Source organism: Tenrec ecaudatus, unplaced genomic scaffold (genome assembly GCF_050624435.1).
Source record: "Tenrec ecaudatus isolate mTenEca1 unplaced genomic scaffold, mTenEca1.hap1 Scaffold_170, whole genome shotgun sequence".
Taxonomy (NCBI): domain Eukaryota; kingdom Metazoa; phylum Chordata; class Mammalia; order Afrosoricida; family Tenrecidae; genus Tenrec; species Tenrec ecaudatus.
This window is the reverse complement of record NW_027458068.1, coordinates 219015-239449: the sequence shown is the minus strand read 5'-3', so window position 1 is coordinate 239449 and position 20435 is coordinate 219015. Positions and strand designations below refer to the sequence as shown.

Here is a 20435-nt window from a genome sequence, read left to right as displayed (position 1 = left end):
AAAAATCTGCAACCTAAAACTACCACATAATTGCTTGTTTCATACTCTTTATTATGACATATATCCCAGCAGGCATAGTTCTGCCTTAGTGAGCGTTATTTAAAGTTGCATACAAGTGGTCTTCAAAAATTCATGAAAAATTTGTTATTATGAAAAAAACTACACTGGTTTAAAAAAAGTTTACAGCAAAATATGCTGTTTTTATCACATATATGAACTAAGTTTTTATACCACGTATGAACAGGATCTAGATTGAGGCACTAAGTAGGTTAAAACATCAGTTTGAATAGAGCCCCTATCAGAGCAACATGAATTCTACTAAAATTGAAGCAAGAACAAACACCAAATTTATGGTAAAGTCTGAATGGAAGAATGGTGAAATCACTGCTATTTCACAAGAAGTTTACAGGGACAATGCTATGAAGAAATCAGCAATTTACAAATGGATAACTTGTTTTAAGAAAAATAAGATGATGCTGAGGATGAAGCCCACTGAAGTAGACCATCCATATCAAGTTTCGAAAAAACAATCTTGTTGGTACTCTAATTGAGAGTTGAGAAGACAAAGATTAACAGTAGAAACCATAGCCAACACCGCAGATTGTTTCAGTTGACACAATTCTGACTGAAAAATTAAAATGGAGCACATGCTCTGTTCAATGGGTGCCAAAACTATGTGTCCTGATCATAGAAAGAGGAACGCTTTCTGTGGAAATTTTAACCAGTTAAGAACCTAAAGCATTTCTTTGAAGAATTCTAATCAGAGATGAAACATGATTTTACTAGTATAATTCTGAAAACAATGTACACTCAAAGCAATGACTATCATGAGATGGAAGTGCTCTTGTCAAAGCAAAAGTGGACCAGTCATAAATTAAAGGTGATGGCAACAGTTTTTTGAGGATGCTCAAGACGTTTTGCTTGTTGACTTTCTGAAAAACCAGAGGGTGTTGAGAACATTAGCCAAAGCTTTGGCAGAAAAACATGCCCAGCAAGACTTCACCAGTCTCCGTCATCATAATGTTCCTGATTGTTCCTCTCATCAAACAAGGGCAATTTTCTGACAGGAAGCTACTTTATAGTCCTGGTTTGGCTTCTTCTAACTTCATTTTGTTTCCTATTCTTAAAAATATTTTAAAGGACATCCATTTTTCTTCAATTAAAATGTAAATCAGACAGCACTGACATAGTTAAATTCCCAACATCCTCAGTTGTTCAGATATGTACTAATTGGCTGGTATTATCATTTACAAAGGTGCTTTGATCTTGATGGATCCTATGTTGTGAAATAAACATTATACTTTCTCTTTATCTTCTAATTTCATTTTCCAAGAATGTTTGAAGCACCTTCATATTTTGTATTATTGCATTACCAATAAACCTGAATTCTCCCTTATGCAAAAGCCATCTCTTAATTAAAATGTTATACTGCAAAGAGTGTGTCTCAACTGGGGAATTACTTTATAAAACCCTATATTGTAAACAAAATAATGAACAGACTCAGTTTTTTGAAAAGTGTAGATCTGAAGAATTCCCAAGTCCTCATTTTCCTCTACCCATTCTTATACTGAAGAGAAAAACAGAATGCTAATAGTTCAGGGGGGAAAAAATCTGGGATCGTTAAAATACATGAGTATACTACAATATCTAAAAGATCTGATATTTCTTTTCTAAAAATAGCCTGAGATGTAATTCACATACTACACTATTCACCCATTTAAAGTACACAATTCAGTGCCTCTAAGTATATTCACTGAGTCATGCAGACATTCATCAGCAAAATCAATTTTACAACATTTTCATCACCCTAAATAGAAATCCCAAATGCATCAGCAGTCACTATTTTCTACAACCACACCCAGCCCCTGAATACCACTAATTTTTGTCTTTGTAAATGTACCTAATCTGGACATTTCATACATTTGGAATCATTCAGTTTATGGTCCTTTGTGACTAGATTCTTTTTAGCATAATATTTAAAATATATTTAATAGTATTTTTCATAGCTTATATAGCAAAACAGGTTCCCATTGTCAATTTCCCCGCATAATATTCATTAACATTGGTTCAATTCTGCACATTGTATCAATAGTCTTAATTTTCCATTCTAGGGGTTCCACTGCCATTAGCTTAGTCACACTGCCCCACCATTCTCATCTTCGCTTTAAATTAACTGTGTTCATTTGGCCTCATACAGCTAATTTATTTAAAAGAGTATAGTACTCGAGAGTAACATTTTTGACTTTTTAGGATAACCTGTTATTTGGTTAAAAGATTGTTTCAGGAGTTAGTTTTGGGTCAAGGTTTAAGTTGTATTTCAGGGCAATATGCTCAGCGATTACTCCAGCCTCAATGGGTCTAGTATATCTGGATTTTTTTTTTTTAATTTAAAGTTCTGATCCACATTTCTCTCCCTCTCTTTCAGGATCCATCTATTGTAACCCTGAATAGAACCTTTGGTAGTGGTTATTAGGCACCATCTAGTTCTTTTGGCGTCAGGGGAAAAGAGGCTGTGGTTTATGGAGACAATTAGTCCTACAGTTTGGTCCCTTCTCTGATTCTTAGGTTTCCTTCTTTCCCTTTTGTTCTAGATGAGTAGAGATAAATAGCTAAATCTTCGATGACTGATCACAAGCTTTTAAGAAATGTAAGCAATGAAATACAAAATATGGCTCTTCCACTTGGAATCTTTCTAATTGCAACTAAATCACTGAGTAACAGTATGCAAATTCGTAGTGTTTGTGGCCCACCAAGGGGATTCCATAGCTTGCCAATAATGTAAATAAGGTGCATGGTATCCAGAAGGAAACACTTCCCATTCCTGTACCATCCTTATAATTGTTCTTAAGTTTGAGACCCTTGTTGAGACCATTGTTCAATTCATCTCATCAAAAGTTTTATCCTTTTCCCAGCCCCTTCATTTTACCAGTCATGATGTCCTTCTCCAGAGGCTGGTCTCTCTTGATAACATGTTCAAAATACATGAGACAAAGTCTCACTATCCTTGCCTCTAAAGAGCATTTTGGTTGTACTTCTTCCAAGACAGATCTGTTTATAATTTTGGCAGTCCATGGTATAATTTCACCAATGCTATAGTTCAAAGGTACTGAATTTCCTTTGGTCTTCCATATTCAAGTAAATTATATGGAACCTTCTACCTAACTGATCACTGAGAAAGGGCTACTAAAAACATTCAATGGGTAAGAGATGGTCTCTTCAGCAACTGGTGCTGGCAAAATTGTATTTCTACCTGTACAAAAATGGACCTATAACTCATGCAATATACAAAATAAACTCAAGATGTATTGAAGACCTAAATGTAAATCCAAGAATTATATAGATCATCGATGAGAAAATAAGGACACATGTAAGGGTCCTAATTTATTGCAGAAACATACTACCAACCATAAAGAAAGACAAACTAGGTAACTGGAATCTACTAAAAATAAAGCACTTGTGTGCAAACATTTTAATTAAAAGAATAAAATGAGAACCCAGAGACCAGGGTGGAAAATGGAAATGACACATTGGACAAAGGACTAATTTCGAAAATATTTAAGAAACCATTATCACCTAAACAAATAAAAGCCAAATAATTCCATTAAGAACAGGACAGACCCCATGGAAGTTACTTTATTATCTCTCAAAAAGCTGATAATACTACCACTAAAGCAGAACGGGGCTATATAAACACCTTAGAGAGTTGCTTAGCAGTATGGCAAGAGAGGATGGGAGGAAATGTGGCGCTAATAACAATGTTTACAATAAAGAAAAAATGTTTGAAAATTGATCGTAGTTACGAATGTACAATTCTTTAAATCTGATTAAACTATTGAATAGAATGTTATACAAATTATATGTCAATAAAACAGGTTTTATTAAAGGAAGGAAGAAAGGAAAGGAGGGAGGCATAGCACCTAGTGGGCATCTTTGGATTTTGGAAGCAACATGTCCCTCATTTGGGTTTGCTACTCTCGCCTAGATACACCGAGTGAGTTGAAGAGCTACCAGCTTTGAGTACAGCCCAGGAGCTGGATGTGCTCTAAACCAGTGCACACCCTCACGATTTGGAGCAAAACTCTGCAGTCCTCTGCTTCCAAAGTCTGTGAAAACTCTATGGAAAGCATACAACTATGTTGCTCAAAACAAACTATTGATAGCCCTGAGAAGAATGGGAATTATGCTTATGTACATGAATCAGGAGGCAGTTGTGTAAACAAGACAAGGGAATACTGCGTGGTTTAAAATCAGGAAAGGTGTGCATCAGGGTTACATCCTGTCACCATACTTATTCATTCTGTATGCTGATCATTCTGTATGCTGAGCAAATCATCAAAGAAGCTGGCTATATGAAGAAGGATGTGGTATCAGGATTGAAGGAAGGCTTAAATTAACACCGTGTGATATGCAGATGATACAGCCTGGCTTGCTGAAAGTGAGGAGGACTTCAAGCACTTGCTGATGAAGTTCATGGATTGAAGTAGTTACTGTGGATTACAGCTCAATGAAGAGAACACCAAAATCTTCACAACCAAACCAATAAGCAACGTCATGATAAATGAAGAAAAGGTTCAGGCTACCAAGGATTTCATTTTGCTTTGATGCACAATCAATGCTTATGAAAACAGCAGTCAAGAAATCAAATGCTGCACTGCATTAAGTAAATTAGCTACACAACACCTCTTGAAAGTGCTAAGAAGCAAGGATGTTACTTTGAGGACTAAGGTGCAGCTGACCCAAGCCATGGTATTTTCAATCACCTCATATGCATGTGAAAGTCAGACAATGAACATAGAAGATCAAAGAAAACTGAATGCATTTGAACTATGGTGTTGGTGAAGAATATTGAAAGTACCATGGACTACCAAAATAACAAACAGATCTGTCTTGAAGCAGTGAAGGGAGACGCCGGATAGGGCAAGATATGACAAAATAATAATCTATAAATTATCAAGGGCTCATGAGGGAGGGGGGAGTGGGGAGGGAGGGGGAAAAAAAGAGGACCTGATGCAGAGGGCTTAAGTGGAGAGCAAATGCTTTGAGAATGATGAAGGCAAAGAATGTACAGATGTGCTTTATACAATTGATGTATGTATATGTATGGATTGTGATAAGATTTGTATGAGCCCCTAATAAAATGTTAAAAAAAAAAAAAAGAAGAAGTACGACCAGAATGCTCCTTAGAGGCAAGGATGGTGAGACTTCATCTTATACTTTAGATATATTATCAGGAGAGACCAGTCCCTGGAGAAGGACATCGTTCCTGGCAAAGTAGAGAGGTAGGGGAAAAGAAGAATACTTTTGATGAGATGAAATTTGCACAGTGGCTGCAACAATGGGCTCAAACATAAGAACAATTGTGAGGATGCTGTAGAAATAGGAGATGGTTTCTTCTGTTCCACATAGGGTCACTATGAGATAGAGTGGACTCAACAGTAGCTAACAATAATGACAATAGCTACATCTCAACTTCGGTCTCCCTTGTAATATAGATATGCTTTATTTTTTAAGCAATGATTGGCTAAGGTAAATTATAGTTAGCAGCATGAAAATGAGCCAAAACTAACCAGTTTATATAGGGAAATTTCATGAATTGAATTATGTTCCCCCAAAATATGTTTCAACATAGCTAGGCCATGATACCTAGTCTTTTTTTTTTTTTTTTAGGTTTTCTTAAGGATTCCATTTCTTTTATACATACATCAATTGTATAAAGCACATCCATACATTCCCTGCCCCAATCATTCTCAAGGCATTTGCTCTCCACTTAAGCCCCTTGCATTAGGTCCTCTTTTTTTTCCCCTCCCTCCCTGCTCCCCCCTCCCTCATGTGCCCTTGGTAATTTATACCTCGTTATTTTGTCCTATCTTGCCCTATCCGGAGTCTCCCTTCCCCCCTTCTCTGCTGTCCCTCTCCCAGGGAAGAGGTCACATGTGGATCCTTGTAATCAGTTCCCAATACCTAGTCTTGTGTCATTGTTCTCCAGGTTGTATCTGATATAATTATCCTCCACTTTTGTTAGTCATTTAAAATCATAACCTCTATACATTAATGAGGCATGATTAGTGTGAAGTATACCTAGAGTCACAGACTTGCTAGAGGGTGTGAGTCAGGTCCCTCCATTACTCAAATCACCAGTTGACTCAAGTCGCCACTCTGATTAAAGTCACACATTTTATCTTACAAGAAATGCATGGAAAGAAAAGCAAACTGAGAAAGATGGGCTTCACCACTGCCAAGAAAAAACAGCTAAGGGAAGAACGTGACCTTTAGATCCAGACCGTGTGCTGAGTACTTCCCTAGAACATGGGGATTACGACACCATGGGAAAGAATGAAAGCAAGACACTTGCAGATCTCTACTTAATACTAGCCCCACAGTTGAGACAAGGACCTTTCCTTAGGTGACATCCTGAATTCAGATTTCTAGCCTCCTTAACTGAAAAAAATGGATTTTTTTTGTTAAAGTAATTTTACTTGTATAGTTTCTGTTATAGCAGATTACTAAACAAGATTACTAAAACGGGAACTAAAATCACCATCTTGGGTTTGTTAGCACTATATTCTAACTGCCTGAGCTAAATAGCCACAGATATTGCCAGAAAGCAAACAAATCTTTCATCAGGAACAAAAATCCATTCAAGCATGTAATGTGAGGTAAATCATCCCACCTGAATGAACTGCATTCAATGTTGAGCCTTTTGGAAAATTATAATCTAATAGGGTAGAAAGACTTCTGACTTATCTGAACAGTTTTAAATTTTCCACAATTTGTATCATTCCTCCTAACAATTTTATTTCATTTGAATGATGCAAATTCCAAAGATTCACACCACATTTACTACAAAAGTAATATACATTTTAAAGAAAATTTTAGTAAATGTTGCCATTCTTTAAAATGAAGTACACCTGGAAGGGCAAACAGAAGTCTATAAAGTTAACAAGTGTTTAGTAAGTTCTTTATGAATGTACATCCTCTTATAGAAATTTTACAGATAAGGAATCCTGGGCCAAGGCATTAATAAAAGCTTCAGAATCTTCAAGCTAACTCCTAGAGGAAGCTGTAATAATCCCTCAGAGACATTTTGTTAGTTGTCTGGAATAAAGTCCACAACTACCACTTGACTCATCCTGTATGTTTTGTTATTACTATTATTATAAAGCACATAAGTCAAAAGATTAGTTATTTCAGTTCTTCTCAATCTATACCTTACCCTGATTTGCTTCAAGTCTCCAGAAGAGTTTAAAGAGCCATTTTTACTAAAATTCAAAAGACCATATCTTTTTTTAGACTAAATTATATATGGCACGGAAAGTAAAGATTCACAGAAGAAAAATTCATTGAACTCTAACAAAGAATTTAGAAAGCTAATGTACCATACTAGCATTCCAACTAAATTAAGTAGTATCACTTGTATAAGAATCTGTGTCAGTATTGGATTTAAACATGTGAAACTATGCTTTAAAAAGAAAGCTGAATTTTTATCTCATAGTAAAGACAGGTTGGGATAAAAAATTAAATTTAGGTAAAGCTATGAAACAATATGTGACTTATCTAGTTGATACTTTTTTCTTTTAAGTTCTTATATTTAAATTCTGACACTAAAAATTAAGACTCTCACTATAGTTCAGATGTTGGGGTAGGGAATAAAACACCATAGTTCTAGATATTGGCTTTGAACTTCAACCAATAATTTCCATTTTGTTTTCTTTAAAAAAATTATGAACACATCAGTGGGTTTGGTGACCATAAATAATAAACAGAAAAGTTTACTCCTATGGCATTCTATATTAGAACATTTGCCAATGCCATAAACCATAAACCATAGGTTCCCACACTTATTTGATCTACTGCCTCCTTTCCAGAAAAATATTATTCAGCACCCCCCTGGCAATCAAAAACTTATGTCCTGTAGTCCATAATCCAGGGTAAAATATAGGTATCTGCTTTTGCAGACCCCTGGAGCCCTGGTGGTGTAGTAGTTAGACATTGGGCTGTGATCCACATGGTCGGAAGTTCAAAACCACCAGCAACTCAGTGAGACTGGGATTTCTACTCCCATAAACAGTTACTGTCTCTGAACCCCACAGGGGGGTTATGAGTCAGCATTGAATGGATGGCAGTAAGTTTGGATTTGATGGATCATTGCAGCACACACACACACATACCCCAGGGGGCAGTATCACCCACGTTGGGAAACAACTGCATGGACAGTTACCCTTCTCTAGCAAGAAGCAGCTTCAAGAACTGTTCATATTTTAAAATCAGATGCTAGAAAGAACAATAAAAATGGCTACATTTCTCATGCTATTTGGATTGATCCCATTAAACATATTGAGAAATATTTTTAAATATATACAAGGCGGACTTCAAAAAAGTTCATGGAAAATTCCACTATCATTTAATTCCATTTTCCACAAAACTTCTTGAAGTCTCCTTGTAAAATAGAAAAATTGCTAATATTGAGAACTATAACCATTCTTCCAAACTATGAAGGTTATCAAAAGCAAGAATATCGAACAACTATCACAGCCAAAGAGGAGACATGGTGATTAAATGTAATGTGAAGTTCTGGAACAATAAAGGGCCACTAACTGACAACTAAGGAAATCTGGATAAATTAGAATTTCACTTAATAATAATGTTCTAACATTAGTTTATCAATTATAATAAATATATCATACTAAGGCAAGACGTTAAGCTATGGGTAGGAACTCTATTGTCTCTTCAATGTTGATGTAAATCTAAAACTACTCTGAAAAAATAGTCTATCAAAACATAAAAATTGGGCTGTATTTCTCAGGCTATTTGAAATGGTTGCACGGTACTGCAATACTGAGGGCCTAAGCTCATGGGGCTAGATCAAGGACAGTCAAAGACTTCAGCCACCAGTGCCAAAAGAACCAGGCCAGACATCCAAAATCCCTTCAGTGGAGAATTTCAATGAAAGCAATTAATTATTAAAAGGCAGCCAGGGAAGCTTGTTGTTGATAAATTTCTTTATCCCAAACAACCCTCCAGCTCTAAAACACATCGTGGAAATCAGGTTTCATGAGCAGCTTAATCCCCATTTGGAGAAACAGAGTTAACAATTCTGGCAGGGACAAAAACTCCAATTGAACTACATCCTCTATTAGCTGGCAAACCCTGGAGAGAGGAATTTAGTGCAAGAGCAGAGTCCGTTCATGGGGCTTTAATGACTATTAACTCACACATTACAACATATATCATTGTCTGATACTATCATTTGCACAAATAAAGAATATAAATTCCAAGCTTGAATCTTTTCATCCTCTTTCGTAGATGTGTTTAGGTAATAAAAATCATGGATATTGTATTATTAGCCAGGTTATAAAAACTGATAGTTTCTTGAAACTACTGACCACAGTTAATTAATAAAAAGCACATGTCATGATTTGGAATCTACTGATTCAAAATATGAATCCCTTAGTTCAAATTATAAATATTTATGGAAGATCTATAATGAGCCAGATATTAGGCTGATGAAAATAAATTAGTTCAAGAGAACACTGTGAACTGATGAAATAGTTTAGAGGAACATCAAATCAATAAATAGAAATGTGAAGCACATTAATAAAATCTTGTTAAATAGGAAACATTCTTGATTTAACATCACATGCCCTCTAGTGGTCTCGGTTAAAATGTGAAGCTTACATAACAGTTTGGTAATGTCTACTTTGAATGGAACCCTGATGATGTAGTGGTTAAGTGTTAAGCTGTGATATGCAAGGTCAGCAGTTCAAAACCACCAACACCTCTGACAGAGAAAGACAGGACTTTCTACTCCCATAAACAGTTACAGCTTCAGAAACTCATAGGGGCATAAGGTCATCATGAGTCAGTATTGACTCGATGGCACTGAGTTTGGTATTTTTGGTTTTTAACATCCACTATGCTGAAACTCTGCTTATTTGAATCTGTGAGCACTCTAATCTCTGACTGTTATGTGCAGTGAATTGCTGTGTGTCTTTCTGGGAATTTCATATCTATTAATATATTATCATTACAGGAGGATCCAAACATAGTGGACTAGGCAAATATGATACACAGACTTTCTAAAACAAAGGCTCAAGAAACTAAGTCCAAGGGATCCTGATGATAATCCTTGAACCCACAGCTTCAAAGGAGAGGATAAAGAAGTAGATCAAACATTGACAAGGAAGACTGAAACAAAAATGGCAAATAGGCAAATGGAGCAGTGAACCGCCAACTGGTAGAGCATACTATTCTGAATTATCGCAAGTAGAATCTGATCTGAGCAGGAACCAGATTAATGGGCTCTACTCGCCTACAACTGTACCCGCACCCACATCAGTGATCAGTGACAGGAGTGGTGTGATCTTTCTGCTTACTTTGCAAAACCTCCCAGTGACCAGAGGGAGAGACCAGTCTCCCCACCTGGCAGCCAGCCCAACTATACCCCCCCACACATACTGCCAATGTTAAGCGACTTTTTCTTTCCTTTTAACTTTCTCCGTAGTTCTTCCCTCTTGTCCTCGTTTCTATTTTTCTTTTCTCCCTCTTCCTTTACCCCTCCTCTTTTCTGTTCTCATAGAGCAGATGTTCCTCCCTCCACTGACTCTGTTGTTAGTAGTGCCAACCCTCATCCCTCCTAGATGGGGCAGCTAGCACTTTAACCAGTACTATGCTTCTTTCCTCTTTCTTAGTTCTTCCCTCTACTCTTTTTCATTTTCGTTTTCCTCCCCCAGTCTTTTTTTGAGCCAGGAAGCAAGAGCCTATACCCATGCCCCCTGCATCTAGGGTCAGCAGCACCCACTCATCCCTCCATGGAAAGCAGAGTAAACTCCACAATCCAGCTGCAGCTGTTTTTGGTGGCTAAGGCTTGTACAAGTATGATGCCATTTTTTCCTTTTCGTCTTAGTTATTCTGTCTTTACCTTCTCTTATTTAGTTTCTTTCCACTATCTCTTCCCTTCTTCATTTTTTCCAATCCATCGAGTAAGCACACTGCTCCCTGACACCACTCCCACTTGGCAGCTAGCACTTATGCAAATATTATTCTGCTTTTGATGATTTATTCTTTCTTCTTTTCCTTTCTTATTAAGTCTCCTTTCTTTCACATCCCCCTTTTTATAATTACTTTCTTTTTCCTCCCCTCTCTTTCCCTAACAGTTAGGAGCCAGAGACCCTACTCAGCCATACACACCATATCTACTGCACCAGTGGCTAGGCAAATGCCACTACCTATTTTGGCACCACTGGATCAACAACAGATGGCAGCCAACACCACACAGCCTGTGTTATGCTGCTCTGCATGATTAGAGACTTGTGCCAGCACTCTCACCCACTACCAAATTTACCCAGAAGGAGTTCGTGAGTTCCCCAATACCAAATCAACCTAGAAACCGGTGGCAAACACCCCAGTAAGCCAAATGATTAAACCCAGGAACCTCTGGTGGCATAATGGTTAGGCACTGGACTGTCATCTGCAAGGTCTACCATTAGCCCCTCCTCAGAAAAAAAGTTAGGGCTTTCTACTCCCATAAACAGCTACAGTCTTAGAAACCCACAGGATGGGGGGGGGGGAGCTGCAAAGCCAATGGCAACCATAAAAAGGCTAGAGTAGTAAAATTTAATTTCCAGTAAAATAGACATGAAGGCAAATAACATAATGAGAGAAAAGAATACACATTACATAATGATTAAAGAAATAATATACCAGGAACATAAAACCATAAAAAACACATACACACCCAATGAAAGACCCTCAAAATACATTAACCAAATCCTTGTAGAATTGAAGAGATAAAGCAACCATTTCACAATAATAGGAGATTTCAATATACTGCTCTCAAGGAAATACAAATCATTGGGAGAGAAATTCAATAAAGAAACAGAAGAACTAAACAATACAATCAGGTCACTCCTAGATATACATAAAGCACTCCATCTGACAATTGTACAGTGTATGTTCTGCAGCACACACGGTACATACTCCAAAGTAAAAAACACAAGCTAGGCCACAAAGAAAGCCTTAAAAAAGTCAAATACATTGAGATCCTATGATCCATTTTTCTCATATCACAATGCTACAAAAATAGATATCAACTATAGAAATTTCAGGAACATTTACTGGATACTTACCTTCATGAAAATATCATCAAAGATAGCAAAGTGTGGTGAAGAAAGCAGATGGTGCCAGGCTATCAACTGGAATAGTGTCTGGGGTTTTAAAGGCTGTATTCAAACAAGCAGCCATCTACGTGAAGCGGCAACTAAGTGCACACACCAGCCTGTGTGATCCAAAGATGACGATAACAAAATCCCAATATGATGAAGGAAAAGGTATCAGAGCTTAAGTTGTGAACAGCTAATTTATAGAAGGCAATGGAGGAAGTGGGAGCCCAAAATCCATATATAGAGTATCTAGTCAGATTACACCTCTGGCAAATCCCCTCTTACCACAGGCGAGGGACTGGAACAGCTTTACTATCAGACAGAGATCATTGTAACCTTAATTATGGTGGATCCAACCATGGTATACAGTAATAATGATACTTGGTCAGTTGAAATCCCTCTTGACCCAACCTGAATGTTCTCTAGGCTCAAGTATTTCTCACTTGTTCCATGACAGAAATTTCTTCTTTCTTTGTATTTTTCCTTATATATTATTATTATTATTACTTCTTGCTGTTTTATTTTTGTTTCTGTTGGGTTTCCCAGTTTGTGGAGCACAGAAGGGATGGATTCATAGAGATAATAACTGATGAAATAGTTTATCAGTGATGTCAATGGAGGGTGTTTAGAGGGGGAGAGGTTGAGGAATTTGGGGAGCAAATAATGAATGCGGGAGGAGGGAGAGAGCATTAGAACTCATTATAATGATGTATATACAATTTTAAAGCAATTTAACCATGGAAATGTATGATATGTGACTGTTATATCAAGAAAACTACTTTAAAAAATGAAAGAAACCAAACTTGACCTAGGGTTACCATGGGTGAAGGAGAAGGAATTGTTGCTTAGGGGACATTGAGTTTATGTCAATGGTGGTGGCATAATTTGGAAAAAGATATCAATAAAGTTATATAACATGAAGTGCATCAACACAGTTAACTATACATGTAAAGTTATGGAATTGGAGAATGTTTTGTTGTGGATATTTTGGCCACAATTAGAAAAAAATTTACATGAATAGCAATGAGTACAAGTAAGAAGAAAATGTTCTAGAAGTGAATGTGGAGATAATTATGCAACTCTTTTTGATATGATTTAATTATTGAATTTTATGACATGGATAAAGAGCTAATAAGGCTGTTTTAAAAAAAGAAATAACGGGAACATAAAGACAAGCACTGAACAGACACACCTTAAAAATGACAGGGTAATAAAACAGATGATGGATGAAATTAAGAATTTCCTTGAAACAAACTAGAATGATAACATAGCATATCAAATATTTTAGGATATAACAAATGCAGGTATCAAAAGGCCATTTATAGCAATGAAGGCACACATGAAAAGAGGAAAGAAACAAAATCAATACCTTAACACAGTGCCTCCAACAATAGAAGAAGGGCAACAGCATAAACCCTCCAATATCAGAAGAAATCACAAAGATTAGTACAAAAAATAATGAACTGGAAAGCAGGGAAACAACGGGGAAAAAAATCAACAAGACAAGGTGATTCTTTGAAACCAAAGCCAAATCAAACTCACTGCCATCAAGTCACACAGTGACCCAATAGGGCAGGGTAGAACTGCTCCTGTGAGTTTCTGAGACTGTAACTCTTTATGGGAGTAGAAAGCCCCGTTTTCTCCCTCAGAGTAGCTGGCAGTTTCAAAATGTTGACCTTGTAGATAGCACATGAACACTATGCCACCAGGGCTCCAATGCTTCTTTGAAAGGATCATCTAAATTGACACACTACTGGCAAACACACCAAAGGAAAGAAGGAAGATGTAAATATCTAGAATTAGAGTTGTAAAGGGCTACATCACAAGAGATTCAAAAGAAATAAAAAGAACAACAACATACTACTACAAACAGCTGTAGTCCAACAAATTTGATAGCCTAAAACAAGTGGACAAAATACCTGGAAATATACATCTACCCAAATGAACACAGTCAAAGTAGAAAATCTAAACAGACCATTAACCAAAGAAGAAAAAAACTCCTAACCAAGAAAAGTCCAAGACCAGATGGCTTCACCAAGCTTTCAGTGAAGAACTGTCACCATTTCAGCAAAAACTATTCAGAATATAGAGACAATAAATTCCCAAACTTATTGTACAAAGCAAGCATAACCCTGATACCAAAGCCAAGCAAAAACTCCACAAAGACAGGAAATTAAAAACCTATATCCCTCAAGAAAAGATATAAAATTCTCAACATAATTTTTATCGATGTAACAAATGACATATCCAAAAAAAACTCATTGTGGCCTATTGCAATTTATAACAGGGATGCAAGGACAGAGTTCAACATTAGAAAAATATCGAAATTAATGTAACGCACCACATAAACAAGGCAAAGAAAGAGTCACATGATAATATTGATAGATACAGAAAAGGTGTTTGCCAATATCCAACACCCATTTCTGATAAAGAAAACACTCGATGAACTAGGAATCAAAGGAAATTCCTCAACATAATAATGATCATATTTTTTAAAAGCAATAGCCAACATCACACTCAATGGGAAAGTGTATTTTTACCTGAGAATGGGAACTAAGCAAGGGTGCCTTCATCACCACTCTTAACATTTTGCTGGAAGTCCTAACCAGAATCACCAAAGAAATCAAGGGAATGAATACAATTGGGCAAAGAAGAAATAAAGCTCCCACTATTTACAGATTATATAATCTTATATTTAGAGAAGGCAAAGGAGTCCACAAAAAGTCTGTTGGAAACCATTGAGAGATTTAGTAAAGTAGCAGGATATAAAATTAGCAAGTAGAAATAAATTTCATTCCTATATAATGATGACAGCCCTGAAAAAAAATCAAGAAAACAAAATCATTTAAAATAGTCACATAAAAATGAAACACCTAGAAATAAACCTAAACAAACACACACCAAAAAAAAAACCTATACAAAGAGATCTACAGAACATTATTACAAGAAACCAAAGAGATTTATACAAATGGAAGAATATCCTGTGTTCACAGATAGGAAGATTTAATAATATGAAAAATGTCAATACTACCTAAAATAATCTAAAAATACAACATAATTCCAATCCAAATCCCAACTTCATTCTTTAAAGAAATGGAAAACTAATAACCAACTTCATATGGTATGGAAGAGGCCCAGGATAAGCAAAGAACTTCACAAAAAAGAACAAAGTAGGAGGCTTTATACGACCTAACCTCTAAACTTATTATACAGCCACAGTAGTCAAAGCAGCCTGGTACTAATACAATGATAGATAAATAAATCAATGTTAACAAAATAGAAAACCCAAAAATAAAAGCATCCACCAACAGACATTTGGTTTTTGACAAAGGACCAAAAATAATTGAATGGGAGATAACCTCTTCAACAAGTAGTTCTGGAAAAAATTGAATCTGCATTTGCAGAAAAATGAAACAGGACCTATAACTTGCCCCATGTACAAAAACAAACTCAAGGTGCATTAGAGACCACCTAAATGTAAACTCCAGAGCTAGATGAATCACCAACAAGAGAACTGGGACAAATGTAAGGGTCCACATGCAGCAGGGGCATACATACACTACCAAATACAATAAAGGAAACACAATCCATATAAGACAAAATAGACAACTGGGACTTAATAAAAACAAGACACACACATCAAAAGACTTTACAAAATAGGTAAAATAAGAACTCACAGACTGGAATTTTTTTCGCAATGATACAACAAATAAGGAGCTAATCATTAAAATCTACAGAACTCTGCAATACTTCAATAAGAAAAAAAAACAAATTATGCAATTAAAAGGTTGACAAATAGCATGAACATAGAATTCATCGAATAGCTAACAACCACATGAAGAAATGCTTAGGGATCACTAGCCTTCAGGGAGGTGCAACTAAAATCAATGAGATACCATCTGACACCCATAACAATAGCCTAATTGAAAAACAAACAAAACAGAGAATGAATAATGCTGGAGAGGGTATGAAGAGATTGGAATTTCTCATACAGTGTTGGCAGGACTGTGAACATGTACCACTGTGGAAAGCAATATGGCACTTACTGAAACTGGGAATAAAAATACCACACAATCCCGCAATACCTCTGCTGAGCATATATCCCAAAAGAGTAGGAGACAAAACACGAACAGACACATGCTATTCTTTGTCCATTGCAGCACAGTTCACACTAGCAAGAAGCTGGAAATAGCCCAAATGCCCATCAGTTGATAAAGAAACTGGTACATGCACAGTGTACATAACAGTGATGAAAAAACAAAACATCTTTTCACATGGATGGACTTGGAAATGTTTATGTTGAAAAGGACATATCTTGTATGAGTCTACTACTGTAAGGATAAAAAACAAGACAAAGGCAAGCTACTGTTCTCAGGTCATGTAGTCTTCTAATACGGCCCCCAAACAACAACGTAGTGTGCCTGCCTAGTTACTATAAACCACATATTTCAGTATCTTAAAAAGCACCTCTAGTAAGGTAGCCTCACCTCAGATGGGGTCAATCTCCCATGTTTGGGGGAGCGGGAGAAGATCAATCAATTCCTGCCATAGAAGTGTACTATGATCGTCCACGGCCATACTACCCTGAACGCGCCCGATCTCGTCTGATCTTGAAAGCTAAGCAGGGTCGGGCCTGGTTAGTACTTGGATGGGAGAAGTGTACTATGATCATACAAATTAGCAGACACACCTATAAGAGTATTTAGTGGGTAAGCACCCCTTTGCCCCCGCTACCCATTTCTTCCTTATTTTCATCCTTTTTTTCCTTTCCCCACCTCCTCCCCAGTTGTCTACCATGTACAACATTCCAGCGTGGAGTAGTCTGGGGGGTTGGCCCCAGTACCGAATACTAAGTGGATACTTGAACTTCCCCCCAGAAGTATTTATTTCAAAGGACAGCATTGAATCTGCAGCTCCAGGAGAGGGACATATCTGACCAGAACACACGGGAGCAGATGAAGGGGGAGGAGAGAGTGGAGCACATTCTGGCCCACCAGGCCCTGAGGATGATAACCCCAATTAGAGCAGCCAGTCCACAGAGAGGACCACATGGACAGCCCCACTATGAGACCTGACGTCCCTCACTGACCCATGGCCTTGCAGGGGCCAGCACCAGAAACACAGTGTGGGAATTGCGCTCGACCTGATCCCACCACACTCAGGCAAAGCACTGGAGGAGTACAGCGGAAAAGCAAGGGAATGGAGCGGCAAGGTCCCCAGGGAATGCTGTAGGTGGACTTTGGGGCCAGGGTGTGGTGCCCCAACAGACTGGACTGGAAAACACTCCTAAAGGCCAACAAATGATCCTTGAACTAACTACAAGCTTTTCTTTCTTGTTGTGTTTTGTTTTTGTCATTGGTTTGTTGTTGTTGTTTTGTTGTATATTGCTGCTTGGTTTTGCTCTGTCTTGTTTTTGTGCATGTTATCTCCGCAGGCCTGTCTAAATAAGATAGGCTGGAGGAAAAACAACGAGACCGACAGTTCCAGGGGGAAATGGGATAGGGGAACGTGGGGGGTAAGGAAGTGGTGTTAAAAAACCCAGGGACTAAAAAAAAAATTTAAAAACAAACAAACAAACAAAAAAACCCCAGGGACAAGGGAACAACAAGTGATCCAAATTGGTGGTGAGGTGAGTGTGGCAGGCCTGGTAGGGCATGATCAAGGGTAATGTAATGAAGAGGTATTGCTGAAACCCAGGTGGGGATGGAGCATGATAGTGGGACAGGAGGAAAGTCAAGGGAAATAGAGGAAAGAGCTGGGAGGCAAAGGGCATTTATAGAGGTCTAGACAAAGACGTGTACATATGCAAATATATATATGAGAATGGGGAAATAGATCTATGTGCCTATATTTATAGGTTTAGTATTAAGGTGGCAGATGGACATTGGGCCTCTACTCAAGTACTTCCTCAATGAAAGAATATTTTCTTCTATTAAATTGGCATTCTGTGATGCTCACCTTCCCGATGCAACCACTGAAGACAAAGTGGGTGAACAAGCAAATGTGGTGAAGAAAGCTGATGGTGCCTGGCTATCAAAAGATATAGTGTTTGGGGTCTTAAAAGCTTGAGGATAAACAAGTGGCCATATAGCTGAGAAACAGCAAAGCCCACATGGAAGAACACACCAGCCTGTGTGGTCACGAGGTTCCAAAGGGATCAGTTATCAGGCATCAAAAAACAAAAAATCATATCACTGGGTGCACACCTCCATGATATGATCGCTGAGGACAAACGGGTACATAAGTAAATGTGGCGAAGAAAGTTGATGGTGCCCGGCTATCAAAAGAGAGAGTATCTGGGGTCTTAAAGGCTTGAAGGTAAACAAGCGGCCATCTAGCTCAGAAGCAATAAAGCCCACATGGAAGAAGCATACCAGCCTGTATGATCACGAGGTATCGAAGGGATCAGGTATAAGGCATCATCAGAACAAAAAAATTTTTTACCATAATGAATGAAGGGGGGGAAGTGCAGAGTGGAGACCTAAAGCCCATCTGTCTGCCACTGGAGATCCGCTTACAGAGGGGTCTAGGGGAGGACATGAGTCTATCAGGGTGTGATATAGCACCAATGAAGAATACAGCTTTCCTCTTGTTCCTAAATGCTTCCTTCTCACCCACCCCCACCCCCACTATTATGATCCGAATTCTACCTTGCAAGTCTGGAAGTCTGGATAGCCCAGAGGATGTACACTGGTGCAGATAGGAGCTGGAAGCACAGGGAATCCAGGGCAGATGATCCCTTCAGGACTAGTGATGTGAGTGGCGATACTGTGAGGGTAGTGGGAGAGTGGGTTGGAAAGAGGGAACCGATTACAAGGATCTACATGTGACCTCCTCCCTGGGGGACGGACAATGGAAAAGAGGGTGAAGGGAGACATTGGATAGGGCAAGATATGACAAAATAATAATTTGTAAATTACCAAGAGCTCATGAGGGAGGAGGGAGCGGGGAGGGAGGGGGAAAAAAGTGGAGCTGATGCAAAGGACTTAAGTGGAGAGCAAGTGCTTTGAAAAGGATGAGGGCAATGAATGTACAGATGTGCTTTATACAATTGATGCATGTATGGATTGTGATGAGTTGTATGAGCCCCTAATAAAATGTTTTTTTTAAAGAGTATTTAGTGAACCTTACTGGGAACTCAGATCAAGAGGAAGGGTGGGACATGTCTGTATTAGAGAAGATTACATTTCTGATGTTGGGTCAATCTGGTGAGGCAACCCACCACTGACACAAATACACCCAGTATTATGTTCCTAAGTGGGCACTTTTGACCTAGTTTCTATCCAACCTCTCGTGACCCGCACAACATATTATAGACAACTGTAACACTAGACTGTCCTTTCAAGATACACAATACCCATTCACAGACCACACCACAGCAGAATTTGAATGGGAAATTCCACTAAGGGAACTGGATTTACCTTAAACTCACTTGTAGCTGATCTAAAGGACTGAAATACTCTCTTGAACTTAAAAGTGAAATGATCTAATGGGGAAAGAAGCAGATGATTTCTATCCCAAGATTAGGAAATTGGTTCACACCAATTGCTTAGAGGTTGTCCAACAAAAGGCAACCTAGGATCAACATGTACTTGCCTTTTTAATGCTCTCTCTACTTATTTGGGACATGTTAGCCAACCAGGCATGGTCCTTCCTTTGCAAATGAGTGTTACTGAAAATATTGCCATATCTCTAACCCTCATGGTTTGTGTAACTAGTGTCCAATCACCTAATTTTCAAAGCTGTACAGTATAGGGTCTAAAAAGATGTCCTAAACATGTAGTCTCCTTTTTTAACAGTGTTTTCTATACCACTGACTAAAATAATGTAACTATCAATAGAATTACTATATGCCTCAGGGGATGATTTATGATGCACTCTAATAAAGTGATAATGGTATCTACAAAGCAAACCAGGGAGATATATAAATATATTACATATATGAATGGATTTTGAGCTCCCACTTAATTGTGACCTTAAGAACAATTAGTTCTTGTGAGATGGCCATGCTCAGTACTTGCTCTGAGATCACCGAAGATAAGCGTACTACAGCAAAGTGTTGTGAAGAAATTAGACAGTGCCCGGGTATTAGAAAAATAGCATCTAAGGTCTTAAAGGCTTGTCTCCAAACATGCAGCCACTTAAGTGAGCAATCAGCTACTCCACAAAGAAGCACGACAGCTTGAGTGATCCAAAGATCATAAAGAATAAAACCCAGAGGAAGGAACTGGACCAGATCCTAAAATGTTACGAATAATAGTGGAAGCCCTAAATCCA

The 20435-nt window shown here is 37.9% G+C and overlaps 1 protein-coding gene across 4 annotated transcripts in view; it reads left to right on the top strand.

Moving 5' to 3' along the window:
* LOC142436137 (histone deacetylase 8-like) overlaps positions 1 to 19274 on the top strand; it is a 49441-nt gene extending 30167 nt beyond the window's left edge. For 2 of the 4 annotated variants that reach the window (XM_075540018.1, XM_075540020.1), the window contains one exon: positions 16945 to 19274. In XM_075540018.1, the coding sequence (XP_075396133.1) occupies positions 16945 to 17011 (67 nt within the window). In that variant the 3' untranslated portion in view covers positions 17012 to 19274. Of the gene's footprint in view, positions 1 to 2425; positions 3914 to 3982; positions 4958 to 16944 lie in introns of those variants that run through there. The other 2 variants (XM_075540023.1, XM_075540021.1) reach the window with 2 other exon arrangements.
* The last annotated feature ends 1161 nt before the right edge of the window (positions 19275 to 20435 follow it).